Source organism: Coregonus lavaretus (genome assembly GCF_964263955.1).
Source record: "Coregonus lavaretus genome assembly, chromosome: 30".
Lineage (NCBI taxonomy): Eukaryota > Metazoa > Chordata > Actinopteri > Salmoniformes > Salmonidae > Coregonus > Coregonus lavaretus.
In genome coordinates this window covers 3,057,553-3,078,859 of record NC_140017.1, presented here as the reverse complement: position 1 = coordinate 3,078,859, position 21,307 = coordinate 3,057,553, and the positions used below count along the sequence as shown (strand labels likewise).

Below are 21,307 nucleotides of genomic sequence, written 5' to 3'. Positions count from 1 at the left end.
TTAAATGGAAGAAGTTTGGAACCACCAAGACTCTTCCTACAGCTGGCCGCCCGGCCAAACTGAGCAATCAGGGGAGAACGGCCTTGGTCAGGGAGGTGACCAAGAACCTGATGGTCACTCTGACAGAACTCCAGAGTTCCTCTGTGGAGATGGGAGAACCTTCCAGAAGGACAACCATCTCTGCAGCACTCCACCAATCAGGCCTTTATGGTAGAGTGGCCAGACGGAAGCCACTCCTCAGTAAAAGGCACATGACAGTCCGCTTGGAGTTTGCCAAAAGGCAGGAAACCTGGCACCATCCCTACGGTGAAGCATGGTGGTGGCAGCATCATGCTGTGGGGATGTTTTTCAGCAGCAGGGACTGGGAGACTACTCAGGATCGAGGGAAATATGAACGGAGCAAAGTACATAGAGATCCTTGATGAAAAGCTGCTCCAAAGCGCGCAGGACCTTAGACTGGAGCGAAGGTTCACCTTCCAACAGGACAACGACCCTAAGCACACAGCCAAGACAACGCAGCAGTGGCTTCGGGACAAGTCTCTGAATGTCCTTGAGTGGCCCAGCCAGAGCCCAGACTTGAACCTGATCGAACATCTCTGGAGAGACCTGAAAATAGCTGTGCAGCGACGCTCCCCATCCAACCTGACAGAGCTTGAGAGGATCTGCAGAGAAGAATGGGAGAAACTCCCCAAATACAGGTGTGCCAGGCTTGTAGCATCATACCCAAGAAGACTGGAGGCTGTAATCGCTGCCATAGGTGCTTCAACAAAGTACTGAGTAAAGGGTCTGAATACTTATGTAAATGTGATATTTCAGTTTTTGTTTTTTAATACATTTGCAAACATTTCCAAAAACCTGTTTTTGCTTTGGCATTATGGGGTATTGTGTGTAGATTGATGAGGAAAAACAATACTTTGATCAATTTTAGAATAAGGCTGTAAGGTAACAAAATGTGGAAAAAGTCAAGGGGTCTGAATACTTCCGACTACACTGTACCTCAGTCCAGTCATTCGGTTTGCCTTTCAGTTCTGTGTGTGTCTCTCTGTCAGTTTGCATGTTTGTGTACCGGAGCATCTCACCTTCGCTGTGCTGGCTGCCTGCACCCCCCCCCCTTCCAGGTTGGCTTTGGGGGGGCTCATGCAGAGGGTGTGGGATGGGGTACTGGTAAGGGAAGGCCAGGGGCCAGGGGGCAGCCCCAGGGTGGGGCAGGGGAGCAAGAGTGTCCTGGTCGGACGCCCCACTCGACCCATCGTGGTCTCCCAGGGAGAGGTTAGCCATATCTGTGAGAGAGTGGAGGAGAGGAGAGAAAATGGGAGAGAAGGAGAGGGGGAAGGAGTTACTCTTAACTTACATAAAGAAATGTTGTTTCCGAAGAAATAGTAAAGGAGAGGTGAAAAGTCAGGCACAGAAAGATACCTATCTTGCACTCACTGCCACAGAGGTCTCCGAAGATATAGTAGCACTGCTCGGAGAAGGTGATCTTGTTGACGGTGTGCCGGATATAGCCGGCCTTCAGCAGGTTGCTGGCGTACTTCCTGGCCTCACGGCGGTCAGTGAAGCCCTCCACGTAATGATAGAGCCAGTCCACCACGTCCGAGCCTGGGACGGAGACAGACAGACAGAGAGGGTGAGAGAGAGACCGTAACAATAGAAAGCGAGACAGAAGAGAGTAAAGAGAGAAAGAATACCTATGAAGGCGGAGGGGATTGTGATCTTGAGCCACATCCTGTCTCGCACCTCCAGGCCAGACTCTGGATTGGCCATCGCTTTGGCGATTGTTGCCATTTCGCTGTGAATGGATAAATGAAAGTCATCGAACCCTGGGAAAGAAAGAAGGAAAGAGAGCTACAGTCAGATAGCTGCAGTAGGGAAGCAACCCTGCAGGCAGAACTGGGGAAAACTGGTTGAAATGGCATCATAACAACATTATTTGAACCAGTTTCTGGTTGTAATAATAATTTCAACCAGTTTTGACCACTGGGAAACACCAAGGGAGCCTTTCATTCATTCATCAGCAGCAAGCGGGAAATGAGGTAAGCAGAAGTGGCAGTCGTGCAGCAACCCAGTAGGCAAAATGTATTGAAAAGATGTCAGGCTTTTCTGTGTCATCATGGTCAGGTTATACTGACTAAAATAGGACACGTTTTTCTACACATATTTTTAGAGACCAGAAAAATACATCTTTGCCTGGTTGTAATCTTGATGTTGCTTTGACCAGAAAACAACCAAAATGATATTTTTTTCCACCGGTTGTCTTGATGTCGTTGTGAAAATGACTTCATTACCTGGTGGTAATCTGGTTATCTGACATCACAACCAGATTTCGACCACAAACTTTTGTCATTAGGTTGTCCCATGCCAACTTTTGCCCGCTGGGGAGGGTGGAGAGGGAAAGGGAGGGGTGACTTACGCTCAGTCTCAGGGATGGAGCTTGTGATGGAGGAGCTGGTGGAGGTGATGGTGCTCATAGAAGGGCTCATACCGTACACTGGGTACGCCCCCGTCATTGCTGCAGTGTGGGACACCCAGGCAGCAGGGTCTATGGGACGGATCGGCTCACCTACACAGAGAAAGGGTTGTTTTGTCTCTGTGGAACATGGTAAAACACATTTACATCGATTTCTCCCCCATGAAAGCAAATTAAAGAATGTCAAATCTTAGAGGTGACATTTGATCCTCCCAAGAGGACAATATATCCATCTGAGTAAGTGTTTACCAAGTCATTAAGTCTAATTACATGATGCTGTGTGTGAGTACTCACTTCTCGGCAGTGTGAAGCATCCTCGAGGGTTAGGATCCCAGCACTTAGCCACAGTCAGAGTAATAGTGCTGTCAACAATTACACATAGCAGACACTCAGTTTACACACTGTTTATAACACACACACCAGCAGCAATGTGTGATCCTCAGCACATATCAGCGTGTAGGTTTCAGTGTGTGTGTGTGTGAGAGAGACTGCTATTTACCCTGGCTTATGCACAATCTCCCTCAGTATTCTTACTGCATCATCATTGCTCATGTTTTCAAAGTTGATGTCGTTCACCTGGAGAAGAGAGGGAATGAGAGACGGGGGGATGTAGAAAAGGGAGAGAAAGAAAGCAGGAAATCCTCCCAACCAATTAAAGACTCCAAAACCATCCCTTCTATTCTCACTTAAACACCAGTGGTGTAAAGTACTTAAAAATACTTAAGTCATTTTTGGGTGTATCTGTACTTTACTATTTATATTTTTGAAAACTTTTACTTCACTACATTCCTAAAGAAAAGAATGTACCTTTTACTCCATACATTTTCCCTGACACCCAAAAGTACTCGTTAGATTTTGAATGCTTAGCAGGACAGGAAAATGGTCCAATTCACATACTTATCAAGAGAACATCCCTCGTCATCCCTACTGCCTCTTATCTGGCGGACTCACTTCATTTGTAAATTATGTCTGAGTGCTGGAGTGTGCCCAAGGCTATCCATCATTTAAAAAATAAGAAAGGAATTTGAAATGATTTATACTTTACTTTTGATACTTAACTATAATTTTAGTAATTACATTTACTTTTGATACTTAAGTATATTTAAAGCCAAATACTTCTAGACTTTTACACAAGTAGTATTTTACTGGGTGAATTTCAATTTTACTTAAGTCATTTTCTATTAAGGTATCTTTACTTTTACACTGTTAAACACGAACACTCTTAACACACACCTGCAGCAGCATGTCTCCAGGCTCGATGCGTCCGTCGGCGGCCACCGCCCCTCCCTTCATAATAGAGCCGATGTAGATTCCTCCATCTCCTTTCTCATTACTCTGACCCACAATACTGATGCCCAGGAAGTTATACTTCTCTGGATGGAGGGAGGGAGGAGGAGGAGAGGAGGGAGAGTGTTGAACAAAAAAAAATCGTTTTTGGGGGTTGAAATGACGTGGAAACAACGTTGATTCAACCAGTAGATCAGAACTCCTTCCCTACAAATGTAAACCAATAGCCAGAGTGAAGGATAAATGTGAATCCCTCTTTGAAAAGGGAGTCTTTGGCCTCGGGGCTCGTATTCACAAAGCGTCTCGGAGAAGGAGTTCTGATCTACTGGTTGAATCAACGTTGTTTCCACGTCATTTCAACCCCCAAAAACTATGCGATGACGTTGAATCAACATGGAAAACTAATTGGATTTGCAAAAAGTCATCATCGTAAGGGCATTTCATATTTTTTTTCACCAAACGTTTAACCTAAATCCAATGACATGGTGAAATGTTTTGTTGATTTCAGGTTGAATTCACGTTAGTTGACAACTCAACCAAATGTCAATCAGAATTAGACATTGAACTGACGTCTGTGCCCAGTGGGTAGTCTCTGAATCTTTAAGTCAATCCATAAGCCACCAATGATATATAAAATATCATATAGACGTAAACGTATATACATTACACAGATATAGATGAACTGTGCTACTCACCCATATTTAAAGTGACAGTGATGATGTTCAGTGACATGGTGGAATCTGTGACGCTACTGAAAGAGGACGACTGGACAGAAAGAGAGGGAGGAGTTAAAGACCGGCACAAGGACCACTGAACACTAAAACTGGCGTCTGTGTGGTCTGTGTGTGAGTGTTTCTTTCTGTTTGTGTTGTGTGCGTCTTACCCTCTCCATCTGTGGTGCTTTGGGTTTCCGCCGCCGCCGATGTCGTCTAACGAGCCTCGATGAAGTGCTCTGCTGCGTGGAGCCACTGAATCTGCAGGTGGTGACATCACAGCAGTGACAACTCACTCCGGTGTCATGACACACAATGCACACTCATCTGCCAGTGGTTAATTGGCCACATGTGACTCCATCCATTTGAGCCAATCTCAGACATGGCCATTGAGCTCAAAGAGAAAAAGCAACAGTCTTTTGTGGGGGGTTTCTAGAGCATATGATTTGTGGGAGCTTTATTAAGAGTAGTGTATACATCAAGTGGATGTGCAAGGTGGTCAAGTCCTTTATGTAATGTTTTCATGTGAGAGGACACGTTTTTAGTGTCTTGGGTAAATGTACACTACATGACCAAAAGTATGTGGACACCTGCTTGTCGAACATCTCATTCCAAAATCATGGGCATTAATATGGAGTTGGTCCCCCCTTTGCTGCTATAACAGCCTCCATTCTTCTGGGAAGGCTTTCCACTAGATGTTGGAACATTGCTGCGGGGACTTGCTTCCATTCAGCCACAAGAGCATTAGTGAGGTCGGGCACTAATGTTGGGCGATTAGGCCTAGCTCGCAGTCGGCGTTCCAATTCATCCCAAAGGTGTTCGATGGGGTTGAGGTCAGGGCTCTGTGCAGGCCAGTCAAGTTCTTCCACACCGATCTCGACAAACCATTTATGTATGGACCTCGCTTTGTGCACGGGGGCATTGTCATGCTGAAACAGGAAAGGGCCTTCCCCAAACTGTTGCCACAAAGTTGGAAGCACAGAATCGTCTAGAATGTCATTGTATGCTGTAGCATTTAGATTTCCCTTCACTGGAACTAAGGGGCTTAGCCCGAACCATGAAAAACAGCCCCAGAACATTATTCCTCCTCCACCAAACTTTACTTTCGGGCAGGTAGTGTTCTCCTGGTATCCGTCAAACCCAGATTCGTCCGTCGGACTGCCAGATGGTGAAGCATGATTCATCACTATGACGGTGCCACGTTGAAAGTCACTGAGCTCTTCAGTAAGGCCATTCTACTGCCAATATTTGTCTATGGAGATTGCATGGCTGTGTGCTCGATTTTATACACCTGTCAGCAACGGGTGTGGCTGAAATAGCCGAATCCACTAATTTGAAGGGGTTTCCACATACTTTTGTATATATAGTGTATGTGAGTGGTTAGTGTGAGTGTAAATTAATGAGTAGTCAATTCAGTCCCTACCTCTTCCCCTTGGCCCTAACCCGTCAGGGCCTATTGCAACCAACATTGGCAGCAATGAACAACCTTGAGGTGATCTCTTCATGTTTAAGGGATGTTCCAATCAAAATACAACCTAACATGATTTTCCATTTATCGTGGCTGTAGTTGATTTCCCATGTTTTGGGATATTTAGTCCCCTTACTGAGATAATTTAAAGCCATATTTTGTTGATTCCTCAGTGTGTGTGTGTGTGTGTGTGTGTGTGTGTGTGTGTGTGTGTGTGTGTGTGTGTGTGGTGCTCACCGACTAGTAGCGTCGTCGTCTTCAGAGTCGAAGAAGCTTGTCGTCTCCAGCTCAGAACTCATCAGCGTGGACGAGCTCTCGTACCCCGCCATCTCGGGTTTCTGCGGCTCCCGCTCTGGAAGCGTGTGACCATTCAACCTGCCACCTGAGAAGGGCGCCAGGCAAGCAGAAGAGAGGAGAGGTCAACCGGGTTCAGTAGGAACCAATTGGAAGAAAAGAGACTAATAGGAAGGGAGTCCCTGAACGCATATTTTCATTTTCAAAATGTTTTGCTATGATATGCCCTAATAAGAGTATGAATACTAATCAATGAATATACTGTAATCAATGATGTCATACAGTACATAATTACCTTTTCACACTATGTGCCAACCCAACCAAACTGTGCTGGTTCCGATATTTTATTTTCACACTGTGCTTTTCAGCATGGTTCAACTATGGTGGTTGCATAACCAGGCACCTCAGTATAGCTTGGCTTGGCCCAACTAGGTTCAGAATATACAGTGCATTCGGAAAGTATTCAGACCTATTGACTTTTTCCACATTTTGTTACGTCACAGCCTTATTCTAAAATGGATTCAATAAATACAATTCCTCATCAATCTACACACAATATCCCATAATGACAAAGCAAAAACAGTTTTTTTTCAAATGTATTAAAAATTAAAACAGAAATTCTTTATTTACATAATTATTCAGACGCTTTGCTCTGAGACTCGAAGTTGAGCTCAGGTACATCCTGTTTCCATTGATCATCCTTGAGATGTTTCAACAACTTGAATCCAAGATGGCGAAGTAGTGCAGTCCTGTTTCTTTCGTGTGTCTGTAAATAGCCTGTAAATACCCTGTTTTTTTGTATTTTTCGTACATGTTTCCCTATCAGACTTTTCATCCTTCTAGAAAATATACTTTCCTGCAACCCGCCTCACTCAATGTGGAACGGATTCTATTGTTGACTTACCTTTGTCTAGAATCTAGAATCTCCAGTTGAAACTAGCTAGCCAGTTTCAGCTAACTAGCTACTTGCTATTAGCCACAGCTAGCGGTGTTTCACTCAGAACATTGGATTTTTTCCGCGGGATTAATTTTAATCACTGGACATTGATCACCGGATATTCGGCCAGTCTGCACAGCGCGTTATCGACCCAGAACATATCAGTTTTTCCGCCGGAATCACTGAATCACTGGACCTTTAACTCCAGATTCATCGCTACCAGCTGGCTACAACAAAACGGACGCTGTGGTCTGGCTAAGCATCCTGAGCTAGGCCCATCTCCCGGCTATCTACCTCTCTGTCAACCGGACGGGACCACCTAGTGTTGACACGAAGCCCCGCCGATCCTACACGACTGGTCTGCCGACGAAATCGTCTGATGTGGTTACGACGTTAACCACGAAGATTCCATCCATCTGCTAGCCCTTACTAGCCCCTGCTAACCCTCTTACTCACTAGTGCTTCACCACCGGACCTTATGATAACTCAGCTATACAGCTGATATCTGCTGGACTGTTCCTTTTTACGGTACTACATCCTGTTTATGTTTAGCCTCAGCCCAAACATGGTTAGTTTATTGTTGTTTCGGTTATTTCTAATTGTACTATATCACTGTAGACCCCCCAGCCTAGCTAAACCTGCCTTAGATAGCTATTTTGTCCCTCCCCCCATACACTCAGAGACCGACTCAATTTATGCCTCTAGAGATACTATCTCTTTCATTGTTACCCAACGCTCAGGTTTACCTCCACTTTACTCATATCCTTCCATATCCTTGTCTGTACATAATGCCCTGAATCTTTTCTATAACACCCGGAAATCTGCCCCCTTTATTCTATGTACCCAACGCACTAGAAGACCAGTTCTTAAAGCCTTTAGCCGTATCCTTATTCTAGTCCTCCTCTGTTCCTCTGGTGATGTAGAGGCTAACCCAGGCCCTGCAGCCCTCAGTATCACTCCTACTCCCCAGGCGCTATCATTTGATGTAAGTCGCTCTGGATAAGAGCGTCTGCTAAATGACTAAAATGTAAAATGTAAATTTGATGACTTCTGTAATCGCAAAAGTCTTGGTTTCTTGCACATAAATATCAGAAGTCTACTTCCTAAGTTTGAGTTATTCACTGCGTTAGCACACTCTGCCAACCCTGATGTTCTAGCAGTGTCTGAATCCTGGCTCAGGAAGGCCACCAAAAATTCTGAAATTTCCATCCCCAACTATAACATTTTCCGTCTAGATAGAACTGCCAAAGGGGGTTGAGTTGCAATCTACTGTAGAGATAGCCTGCAGAGCTCTATCATACTATCCAGGTCTGTGCCCAAACAGTTTGAGCTTCTACTTCTAAAAATCCACCTTTCCAGAAATAAGTCTCTCACTGTTGCCGCTTGCTACAGACCCCCCTCAGCCCCCAGCTGTGCCCTGGACACCATATGTGAATTGATTGCCCCCCATTTATCCTCAGAGTTTGTACTGCTTGGTGACCTAAATTGGGATATGCTTAATACCCCAGCCATCCTACAATTCAAGCTAGATGCCCTCAACCTCACGCAAATTATCAACGAACCTACCAGGTACAACCCTAAATCCGTAAACATGGGTACCCTCATAGATATCATCCTGACTAACACACCCTCTAAATACACCTCAGCTGTCTTCAACCAGGATCTCAGCGATCACTGCCTTATTGCCTGCGTCCGTAACGGGTCCGCGGTCAAACGACCACCCCTCATCACTGTCAAACGCTCCCTAAAACACTTTAGCGAGGAGGCCTTCCTAATTGACCTGGCCCAGGTATCCTGGATGGATATAGATCTCATTCCGTCAGTAGAGGATGCCTGGTTGTTCCTTAAAAGTAATTTCCTCTCAATCTTAAATAAACATGCCCCATTCAAAAAATACAGAACTAAGAACCGATATAGCCCCTGGTTCTCCTCAGACTTGACTGCCCTTGACCAGCACAAAAACATCCTGTGGCGTACAGCATTAGCATCAAATAGCCCCCGCGATATGCAACTTTTCAGGGAAGTTAGGAACCAATATACACAAGCAGTCAGGAAAGCAAAGGCTAACTTTTTCAAACAGAAATTTGCTTCCTGTAGCACTAACTCCAAAAAGTTTTGGGACACTGTAAAGTCCATGGAGAATAAGAGCACTTCCTCCCAGCTGCCCACTGCACTGAGGCTAGGAAACACTATCACCACCGATAAATCTACAATAATCGAGAATTTCAACAAGCATTTTGCTACAGCTGGCCATGCTTTCCATCTGGCTACCACTAACCCGGCCACCAACTCTGCACCCTCTGCTGCAACTTGCCCATGCCCCCCCCGCTTCTCCTTCACACAAATTCAGACAGCTGATGTTTTGAAAGCGCTGCAAAATCTGGACCCCTACAAATCAGCTGGGCTAGACAATCTGGACCCTTTCTTTCTAAAACTAGCCGCCGAAATTGTCGCTACCCCTATTACTAGTCTGTTCAACCTCTCTTTCATAACGTCTGAGATCCCCAGAGATTGGAAAGCTGCCGTGGTCATCCCCCTCTTCAAAGGGGGTGACACTCTAGATCCAAACTGCTACAGACCTATATCCATCCTGCCCTGCCTTTCGAAAGTATTCGAAAGCCAAGTTAACAAACAGATCATCGACCATTTCGAATACCACCGTACCTTCTCCGCTATGCAATCCGGTTTCCGAGCTGGTCACGGGTGCACTTCAGCCACGCTCAAGGTCCTAAACGATATTATAACAGCGATTGATAATAGACAGTACTGTGCAGCCGTCTTCATCGACCTGGCCAAGGCTTTCGACTCTGTCAACCACCGCATTCTTATTGGCAGACTAAATAGCCTTGGTTTCTCAAATGACTGCCTCGCCTGGTTCACCAACTACTTCTCAGATAGAGTTCAGTGTGTCAAATCGGAGGGCCTGTTGTCTGGACCTATGGCAGTCTCTATGGGGGTGCCACAGGGTTCAATTCTTGGGCCGACACTTTTCTCTGTGTATATCAATGATGTCGCTCTTGCTGCTGGTGACTCTCAGATCCACCTCTACGCAGACGACACCATTTTGTATACATCTGGCCCTTCATTGGACACTGTGTTAACAAACCTCCAAACGAGCTTCAATGCCATACAACAATCCTTCAGTAGCCTTCAACTGCTCTTAAACACTAGTAAAACTAAATGCATGCTTTTCAATCGAACGCTGCTAGCACCCGCCCACCCGACTAGAATCACCACTCTCGACGGGTCGGACCTAGAATATGTGGACAACTACAAATATCTAGGTGTCTGGTTAGACTGTAAACTCAACTTCCAGACTCACATAAAGAATCTCCAATCCAAAGTTAAATCTAGAATCGGCTTCCTATTTCGCAACAAAGCCTCCTTCACTCATGCTGCCAAACATGCCCTCGTAAAACTGACTATCCTACCGGTCCTTGACTTCGGCGATGTCATTTACAAAATAGCCTCCAACACTCTACTCAGCAAATTGGATGTAGTCTATCACAGTGCCATCCGTTTTGTCTCCAAAGCCCCATACACTACCCACCACTGTGACCTGTACGCTCTTGTTGGCTGGTCCTCACTACATGTCCGTCGTCAAACCCACTGGCTCCAGGCCATCTATAAATCACTGCTAGGCAAATCCCCGCCTTATCTTAGCTCATTGGTCACCATAGCAGCACCCACCCGTAGTCTGCGCTCCAGCAGGTATATCTCACTGGTCATTCCCAAAGCCAACACCTCCTTTGGCCGCCATTCCTTCCAGTTCTCTGCTGCCAATGACTGGAACGAATTGCAAAAATCTCTGAAGCTGGAGACTCTTATCTCCCTCAATAACTTTAAGCATCAGTTGTCAGAGCACCTTACCGATCACTGCACCTGTACACAGCCCATCTGAAATTAGCCCACCCAACTACCTCATCCCTATATTGTTATTTATTTTGCTCTTTTGCACCCCAGTATCTCTATTTGCACATAATCTCTTGCACATCTAGCATTCCAGTGTTAATACTATTGTAATTATTCTGCACTATAGCTTATTTATTGCCTTACCTCCATAACTTGCTACATTTGCACACACTGTATATATATTTTCTGTTGTATTTCTGACTTTATGTTTTTTTTACCCCATATGTAACTCTGTGTTGTTTTTATTGCACTACTTTGCTTTATCTTGGCCAGGTCGCAGTTGTAAATGAGAACCTGTTCTCAACTGGCTTACCTGGTTAAATAAAGGTGAAAAAAAAAAAAAAAAAAAAAGTTGAGCAAAAACCAAGCCATGAGGTCGAAGGAATTGTCCATAGAGCTCCGAGACAGGATTGTGTCGAGGCACAGATCTGGGGAAGGGTACCAAAAAATGTCTGCAGCATTGAAGGTCCCCAAGAACACAGTGGCCTCCATCATTCTTAAAATGGAAGATGTTTGGAACCACCAAGACTCTTCCTAGAGGTGGCTGCCCGGCCAAACTGAGCAATCGGGGGAGAAGGGCCTTGGTCAGGGAGGTGACCAAGAACCTGATGGTAACTCTGACAGAACTCCAGTGTTCCTCTGTGGAGATGGGAGAACCTTCCAGAAGGACAACCATCTCTGCAGCACTCCACCAATCAGGCCTTTATGGTAGAGTGGCCAGACGGAAGCCACTCCTCAGTGAAAGGCACATGACAGCCCGCTTGGAGTTTGCCAAAAGGCACCTAAAGGACTCTCAGGTGTGATGAAACCAATATTGAACTCTTTGGCCTGAATGCCAAGCGTCACGTCTGGAGGAAACCCGGCACCATCCCTACAGTGAAGCATGGTGATGGCAGCATCATGCTGTGGGGATGATTTTCAGCGGCAGGTACTGGGAGACTAATCATGATCAAGGGAAAGATGAACGGAGCAAAGTACAGAGAGATCCTTGATGAAAACCTGCTCCAAAGCGCTCAGGACCTCAGACTGGGGCGAAGGTTCACCTTCCAACAGGACAACAACTCTAAGCACACAGCCAAGACAACGCAGGAGTGGCTTTGGGACAAGTCTCTGAATGTCCTTGAGTGGCCCAGCCAGAGCCCGGGTTTGAACCCGATCGTACATCTCTGGAGAGACCTGAAAATAGCTGTGCAGCGACGCTCCCCATCCAACCTGACAGCTTGAGAGGATCTGCAGAGAAGAATGGGAGAAACTCCCCAAATACAGGTGTGCCAGGCTTGTAGCGTCATACCCAAGAAGACTCAAGCTGTAATCGCTGCCAAAGGTGCTTCAACAAAGTACTGAGTAAAGGGTCTGCATACTTATGTAAATGTGATATTTCAGTGTTTTATTTTTAATACATTCGCAAACATTTCTAAAAACCAGTTTTTGCTTTGTCATTATGGGGTATTGTGTGTAGATTGATGAGGGAAAAAAACTATTGAATCCATGTAACGTAACAAAAGGTGGAAAAAGTCAAGAGGTCTGAATACTTTCCGAATGCACTGTATATTTTTTGATTCCTAACATCCTCTCTCTTCGCCTCCTTCTCAGTGTCAGAGAGAAGCGTACAGGAGGAGAAGACCCTGCCCCCCTCTGACATTTTGATAAGGAGGCGAGGAGAGAGGAGGTTCACCCATCGACTCTTTGTGGTCGGGTGCCCTAAAAATAGTGGACTGGACCACGACATCAACTGAACAGGATTGAGGGTATGAAATGTTCTCATACTAAGGCTATTTATATATTATTAACTTCATAATACAACACACATTAAGGTATGAATCAATTTAATTCGTAATGACATCTCTATGGGCCCACCTTGGGGGTTCAAAGGTAATACATGTATGCATTTTGGGGTACATTGAGACATGGTACCCTACATGTTAATGACACCAAATTTCACACAGAACAAGGCACCCACTGGGCAAGTTTTTTAGCCATATAGAGTCACCATAGATTTTGCCTATAATGAGTCCCAGCAGCCTATTTGCAATGGGGAGGAACTGTATTGATTTTGCATGACCATAACAAAGTAATTGGTGTAATAAGACCAGAAATGGCTTAACATGTATGTTACAACGAGGGTAACACAAAACGATGGCCCAGGTATGTCAGTTATATGTATTTAGCAAAATATTACCAGAATAGTGGTAAAAATATGCAAAAACAAGAGGTCTGAATTGCTGCATGTTGTAGCCGTTTCAAATATAATACATTAAAACACTTAGAAAATGTTTTAGAAGCATTCACTGATGTCTATTTATTAAAATGATATATGTTTCTATAAATTGTGTTAACATCAACAAATGTGATGTGAAACCTGCCCCGTATATTGCACTCTATATGAAATCCAATAGGAATGCATAACATCCAGGTGCAGGTAACCCATTTTCACAAAATGCCTTCATAATGAGTGTACCAAACTTCACATAAAGCTAGGAAATGTCTAAACAATGATGGTTTTCCAATATGGCCATCAACAGGGGCCATTGGTTTTAATTGGATTGGTCTGACATTGCCACAACTCTCCATAATAGGTGGAATATGCCTAATGATAATGCAAAAAATATTATAGTTATGCAGAAAACGCAACCAATTTTGCCAGGTTTGCAAAATACTGTATATAATCTTTGTAAAATATTAGCAACATTGTTCCTAAAAATATGCCAAAAACACTATTCATATAACTGTTTATGGTCAGTATTTGGATCCCTTATTTCTATATTTTATTTCAAACAATTAAAAATGTATCTATAATATTCCTAAAGGGATCTTTCACTGCTTTGTAGTGATTATAATGATATACAATATAATATAATAATAATATTGTTAAATATAAATGTCTTGAATCCTGTCATATACACTGCATTCCAACATAACATTCTAACAAACCGCCTTATGATGAGGGCATCAACTTACATTGCTGGTAAAGTATTAAAGCCTTCGGTTTACAGCCTTTATAGATGGTGTCTAGTTACACTATTTATGAAAGAAATTGTATATTTAAGCAATAAGGCCCGAGGTGATGTGGTATATGGCCAATATACCATGGCTAAGGGCTGTTCTTATACACAACGCAACGCAGAGTGCCTGGATACAGCCCTTAGCCGTGATATATTGGCCATATACCACAAACCCCTGAGATGCCTTATTGCTATTATAAATTGATTACCATCGTAATTAGAGCAGTAAAAATAAATATTTGGTCATACCCGTGGTATACGGTCTGATATCCCACGGCTGTCAGACAATCAGCATTCAGTGCTCGAACCAACCAGTTTATAAATAGTGCAGGGGTAGGCAACCCTGGTCCTGGAGTGCCGCAGGCACTTCATGTTTTTGATATAACCTACCTGGAAGACCAGTTGTGTTGAATTTAGGCAATCACTGAACTGATCAATTACAAAGATGATGGATATACTGACAAGATACATGTCTCTCCTTACCCATTTTTATCCCCCTCAGTTTTATAATTGGAATGTGAAACAAAACGAGGCAACGGTGTGCTTTAGGACCATGCGGACGCCTCGGAGCGGTCGGGTAGGCTGTTTGAAGTGTTTATCCGACTGGATTAAAAATAAAATAAAATCCCCCCCAAAGTTGCACCCCTGCATCTCATTATTGTAATCCTTTTTAAAATATTCGATGAGGGTTGCTGACATCAACCATCTGTATTCAATGGAGAGAAATGCTATGCTACTAACCTCATGCCATGAATATGCCTAGCCATCTGGAGACAACTCCAATATAACGTACCTCCGGCACTCCAGGAACAGAGTTGCCTACCCTTGGTATAGGGCCTACTGAAATAAGTATTGGTTAGTGGCTGCTGAGGATTGTCGAGGGCATCAGCAATAGTTCAATTGCTAAAAGGCTGGATTTTTTCTCATCACCAATTGCATAGTTTCAATCAAATTTGTAAACCAGCCACTGAACTAATGGCTACAAAATGATTAGGTGACATATAATATAAATTTAAAAAACTTGTACATTTAAAGTTAAGAGAGTCAGAGCTTATAATCACCAATGTTCCTTTTTAGAGATCATTGTGTTTACCTAAATCTTTGTGTTAAGTTGCTGGGACAAAAACAAAATGACAGAGCACACCTTTCATCTTAGCATTTTCAGTACTGCTATACAACAGCCTTTGGATCTCATGGACTTGTATTATTTCCCATTATTTTTGTGAACAATTATTTATTTGTTTTTCTTGCATGTCCTAGACAATTACAGTTCAATAAGGGGAAAAACACAAAACAAATGAAAAAGGACAAAACAAAACAAATTCAGTATTTCCAAATACAATCGGCCTATTCAAATGTCTTTCTCAACGGCTACCAACCCAGAGCCACCTAGAAAAAGCAGGGCAATGCTATCTCCCATCCGCAAGACCAAACATTGTTGTTAAATTAGCTCTTGCAACTGGGAGATAGCATGTGACCAATTGACCAGAGTTTCGGGCTTGGCCCCACGCAGTCTGGCAATGGATCTTTCCAGCTGCGCAATGTCCAAGTACATAAGCAACCAAAATCTGCAAAGGGCAATACCCAGTTTAAACCAACTCCTTAGAATAGTTATTTTGCCTGCTGTTATTTCAGCCATAACAATCAGTCTCTCTTGATAAGATAACAAAATGCTAGGGCTGCAACCCAGCAGGAGGGGGGATGGGCAAACAGGTAGGCTCCTGCCAAGAATAACATTTAAAATATGAACAATATGAACCCAAAAGGACTTCACCGGTACACAGCTCCAAAACATATGCATATAATTGCCCGCCCGAACCATCGCTCTGCGGTAAAATTTGAAATTAATAAGTTGACGGGCGAGGCTCTTAGAAGAGGCAAAAATTCTGCTGCATATTGTGGTCAAATCCCATTCAAACCCTGCACTTTGTAGGTAATTCTCCCTGACCTCCATAACAGGTCGATTTTTTACATTACGAGTCACTAACCTATCATATAGTGAGGACACCATTCCGGTTTGGTGTCCTATGGTACCCCGTAGGTTTTTGAATTATACTTGGGTGGGACTTGACCTCCTCTATTATCTCCCAGTATGACCAATTTCCCTGAAACAAATATGTAGTTCTGCTGTTTGTAACATTGTTGTTTCACTGATGAGTCAGTCTAGTTAAATCATTAGATGTGATACCAGAAATTGACCAAATCTTATGGATTTTAAGATGAGATTCACCCAATAGAATGTTCTATTGTTGTTTGATACAGTCATTTTCAATGAGCATGTGAACATTCCAACTTGTCTCAACATTCTTTTTTCAGCCAGAGAACATTCTATTGCATCGACTCCCATACAACAAGATATATAAAGTGTAATATAATATGTGTTAAAAACATAGAAAGTGGTTATTGTATATCAATTTGATCAGGGGCTTGTGGGGAACAATTTAATACCATCAAACCTTTCCCACCCCAAAGTGGACACATTTTTCTGCTTGGCCCATGGACTATAAGCGGGATAGACTGCAGCATGAAGGCAGATGGACAGACACCAAGTCTTACCATGGTCATGACTGTCTTTCTCTTTCCTCCGCTCCCTCTCTCTCTCCCTCTCCCTGCCCCGGTCTCTCTCCCGCTCCCTCTCTCTCTCTCTCTCTAGCGACACGACCGACTCCGTCTCTGTCTCGTTGTCCAGGTTATCCTGACTGCCAGCAGCGTTCGCACTGATGGACAGGTGAAAAGAAAAGTCAAAAGAGGAGGAAGAGAAGGAAGAGATGAAAGAGAAAGAAAACAAATTATGAATTGAAAGAGAAGGGATGATATTTATTTTCCCTTCTCCTACACACAACTGTCTGACAGACACACCAGCAAGTTCCAGACAAGTCTTTGTTGTGGACCCCTGCTGTTTAAGTGCTGCTATCAGAATGTCAGTATGTTTTAATGTCAGCCTCACCATGCCAGGAGCTAGCTACAAAGAGAAGGTGAGCGCCTGTGTGTGTGTGTGTGTGTGTGTGTCTGTGTGTGTGTCTGTGTGTGTGTCTGTCTGTCTGTCTGTATCTGCTGCATGTGTGTGAACACCATGTGTGTGTATTATCCATGAGGATGAGCATATGTGGGTGAGCATGTGAGCGCTGCAGTGGGTCAAATTGCAGTAACCAGTGCTGACCAGCAGAGGGAAAGGGGTGTTCTCGCTGTGTGTGTTGTGTGTGTTTGATTTCTTCGCTACACAAACATTATCGTCCTACTCGTCTAGAGTGGCCATCACTGCACTTCCGTGAGGTCTACACCTCACCATTGCTAAGCCAAGGCCACTTCCACACCACACTGGAGATAACATTTAAAATGATCAATAGAAGCACTGAGAAACATTGATCCACATTGACTGGCATGTCTGAATAGATGGTTGGGAAGGTTGATTAGGTTTAAAGTCCATGGAGCCTGGTCACTAGCTATTAGTGTGTGTGTTTGTGTGTGTGTAGGGGTGTGTGTTTGTGTAGGGGTGTGTAGGTGTGTGTAGGTGTGTGTGTGTGTGGGGGGGGGGGGGGGGGCTTGGGTAAGGGGTTAGTGGTTAGGGTTAGGGTCAGATGGATCAACTAGAGTCACACACACACACCACTTTGCAGATACTGACTGGAAAGAGGGGGGTCTTGAGTCTCCGATGCCGCCGGTCCTCTCCAAAGGGGGTGGCAGCTCTACCTGGCTGTCTGCACACATAGAGCCCCCATCGGAACCCCCGTGACAACCATCTGCTGACACCAACTGGGGAGAGAGAGGGAGGATGAGAGAGATAGTATTATCATTGCTTGTGCTTACTTTGACACTGTAAGTGCCATGTCCAAAAAGTATATTGAATTGAGAGAGAGAAAGTGAGTGAATGAGTGAGTGAGTGAGTGAGTGCACTAACAATGGAGAGAGAGGTGAAGGGGGGTTAGACAAACCTCAAATAACACCCTATTCCCTATTATATTGCACTACTTTTGCCCAGAGTCCTATGTTTGTCATTATACTACTAACTTGATTCTCTGTCTAGGGCTCTATTCAAAAGTAGTGCACTATATGAGGAAACGGGCATCATTTGAGACTGAGACACATTGAGACACATACAGACAGTCAGTAACAAAGTCAGTCATGATTTCGGGCATTAGTTTGTATGCGTGACAGTCTGTCGGAATTGTTAATGTGCTCATTGACTACGTGGACACAAGACAGACACACATACAGTTCATCATTGACAAACACACGCACTCCCTTGCTTATTTGGAATCAGTTAGGCCCAGGATATTTCAGGAGTGTTGTGGAGCATCCTGTGATTCCAGTTAGCTAATCTAATCAGCTGGGGAAGTAAGGAGAACTGTTTGGTCTGGTCTGGTCTGCCTCCTAAGCATCCACCAACATGGTGCAGGAATAAACATATATATTTTATTGATGGATATGCAACAAAAGCAGTCTTTTGTTTGTTTTTTACATCAACAAAGACAGAAATAATGAGAACAATCAGAAACTATGTATATAGTGTAATAGAAAAAAGTACAATAATAACAACAACAAAAATGTTTTAAAGTAAGAACAAAATATATAGAAACAGTTTCCACATACAGCGCCTTCAGAAAGTATTCACACCCTTTGACTTTTTCCAGATTTTGTTGTGTTACAACCTGAATTTAAAATTAATTAAATTGAGATTTTTTTAGCCATTGGCCTACACACAATACCCCATGTCAAAGTGGAATTATGTTTTTCAAAATTTGGGGAAAAACTGAGGATGGATCAACAACATTGTAGTTACTCCACAATACTAACCTAATTGACATAGTGAAAAGAAGGAAGCCTGTACAGAAGAAAAATATTCCAAAACATGCATCCTGTTTGCAACAAGGCACTAAAGTAATACTGTAAAAAATTTCACAAAGAAATTACATTTTTGTCCTCAATATAAAGTGTTTGGGGCAAATCCAATGCAACACATTACTGAGTACCACTCTCCATATTTTCAAGCATAGTGGTGGCTGCATCATGTTATGGGTATACTTGTAATCGTTAAGGACTGGGGAGTTTTTCAGGATAAAAAAGAAACCGAATGGAGCTAAATCCTAGAGGAAAACCTGGTTCAGTCGGCTTTCCACCAGACACTGGGAGATGAATTCACCTTTCAGCAGGACAATAACCTAAAACACAAGGTCAAATCTACACTGGAGTTGCTTACCAAGAAGGCAGTGAATGTTCCGGAGTGGCCAAGTTACAGCTTTGACTTAAATCTGCTTAAAAATCTATGGCATGACATGAAAATAGTTATCTAGCAATGATCAACAACCAATTTGACAGAGCTTGAAGAATTTTGAAAATAATAATGGTCAAATATTGTACAATCCAGGTGTGCAAAGCTCTTACAGACGTACAAATTCATGACAATCACTGTATTAGGTTGCACATCAAAATATCTTGAATCATGCATTCCTGCTTGGACGTGTTTGATGAAACAACTTATTTCTTGAATACCTCAGTAGTCTATTTATTACACTTCTTAATAAAGCACTAATAATTACTTTCTAAGACGATTCCAAATCATGATTTGGGTCCGACCATATAATGGGCTGATGCTACCATCTGTGAAAGTGAGTGGCACCAGTGACACCAGGGGAAAATGTTAGTCTGGAGCCCTGTACTAGCAATTAACACTTAGCGTCAACAGGGTCTCAGGGCAATTCGTATTATTCTGTACGTAAATCTGTGGTATTGTATAAGATCCATTTGCGGCCAAGTGTCAGCCTCCTGGCAGAGGCAACCAGGTTTTTGCCAAAAATGTCCTGGTACTTGGTCAAGTTCATGATGCCATTGACCTGTGTTCACCAACCTTTTCTGAGTCAAGATCACTTTCTAAGTCAAAATGCAAGCAGCGCTCCAACGCTCAGATTTTATTTTTTACATGACCTAAAAAACAGAAGCCTATGCAACACTAACCAATTAAAAACAGTTCTGTAGTAATGAGGTTTGTGCACTAGGCTATAGGCCCAAGGCCTTTTAAAATATATATACACTATCGGTCAAAAGTTGTAGAACACCTACTCATTCAAGGGTTTTTCTTTTTTTTTACTATTTTCTACATAGTAGAATAGTAGTGAAGACATCAAAACTATGAAATAACACATATGAAATCATGCAGTAACCAAAAAAGTGTTAAACAAATCAACATATTTTATATTTGAGATTCTTCAAATAGCCACCCTTTGCCTTGATGACAGCTTTGCACACTCTTGGCATTCTCTCAACCAGCTTCATGAGGTAGTCACCTGGAATGCATTTCAATTAACAGGTGTGCCTTCTTAAAAGTTAATTTGTGGCATTTCTTTCCTTCTTAATGTGTTTGAGCCAATCAGTTGTGTTGTGACAAGGTAGGGGTGGTATACAGAAGATAGCCCTATTTGGTAAAAGACCAAGTCCATATTATGGCAAGAACAGCTCAAATAAGCAAAGAGAAACGATAGTCCATCATTACTTTAAGACATGAAGGTCAGTCACTCCAGAAAATATCAAGAACTTTGAACGTTTCTTCAAGTGCAGTCGCAAAAACCATCAAGCGCTATGATGAAACTGGCTCTCATGAGGACCGCCACAGGAAAGGAAGACCCAGAGTTACCTCTGCTGCAGAGGATAAGTTCATTAGTTACCAGCCTCAGAAATTGCAGCCCAAATAAATGCTTCACAGAGTTCAAGTAATAGACACATCTCAACATCAACTGTTCAGGAAAAGCAGCGAACAAGTGCTCAGCATAAGTGTGAATTCAAAACTGTTGGAAAAGCATTCTAACTGAAGCTGGTTGAGAGAATGCCAGGTCATCTGATGGTCGAATTGCTACAAAGAAACCACTACTAAAGGACACCAATAAGAAGAAGAGACTTGCTTGGGCCAAGAAACACGAGCAATGGACATTAGACCGGTGGAAATCTGTCCTTTGGTCTGATGAGTCCAAATGTGAGATTTGTGGTTCCAACCGTCGTGTCTTTGTGAGAGACGCCGAGTAGGTGAACGGATGATCTCTGCATGTGTGGTTCCCACCGTGAAGCATGGAGGAGGAGGTGTGATGGTGCTTTGCTAGTGACACTGTCTGTGATTTATTTTGAATTCAAGGCACACTTAACCAGCATGGCTACCATAGCATTCTGCAGATATACGCCATCCCATCTGGTTTGCGCTTAGTGGGACTATCATTTGTTTTTCAACAGGACAATGACCCA

At 43.3% G+C, this 21,307-nt stretch overlaps 1 protein-coding gene across 1 annotated transcript in view; it reads right to left on the bottom strand.

The window, feature by feature from the left end:
- LOC311106278 (segment polarity protein dishevelled homolog DVL-3-like) overlaps positions 1-21,307 on the bottom strand; it is a 70,622-nt gene that overhangs the window by 2,533 nt on the left and 46,782 nt on the right. Inside the window, exons 3-14 of the mRNA XM_084148564.1 lie at positions 17,706-17,833; positions 16,637-16,797; positions 6,173-6,317; positions 4,638-4,728; positions 4,450-4,519; positions 3,701-3,840; positions 2,967-3,043; positions 2,762-2,829; positions 2,411-2,560; positions 1,689-1,820; positions 1,432-1,599; positions 1,080-1,280 (exon numbers count right to left, since the gene is read on the bottom strand). Coding sequence (XP_084004690.1) covers positions 1,080-1,280; positions 1,432-1,599; positions 1,689-1,820; positions 2,411-2,560; positions 2,762-2,829; positions 2,967-3,043; positions 3,701-3,840; positions 4,450-4,519; positions 4,638-4,728; positions 6,173-6,317; positions 16,637-16,797; positions 17,706-17,833 — 1,531 coding nt within the window. The remainder of the gene's footprint in view (positions 1-1,079; positions 1,281-1,431; positions 1,600-1,688; positions 1,821-2,410; positions 2,561-2,761; positions 2,830-2,966; positions 3,044-3,700; positions 3,841-4,449; positions 4,520-4,637; positions 4,729-6,172; positions 6,318-16,636; positions 16,798-17,705; positions 17,834-21,307) is intronic.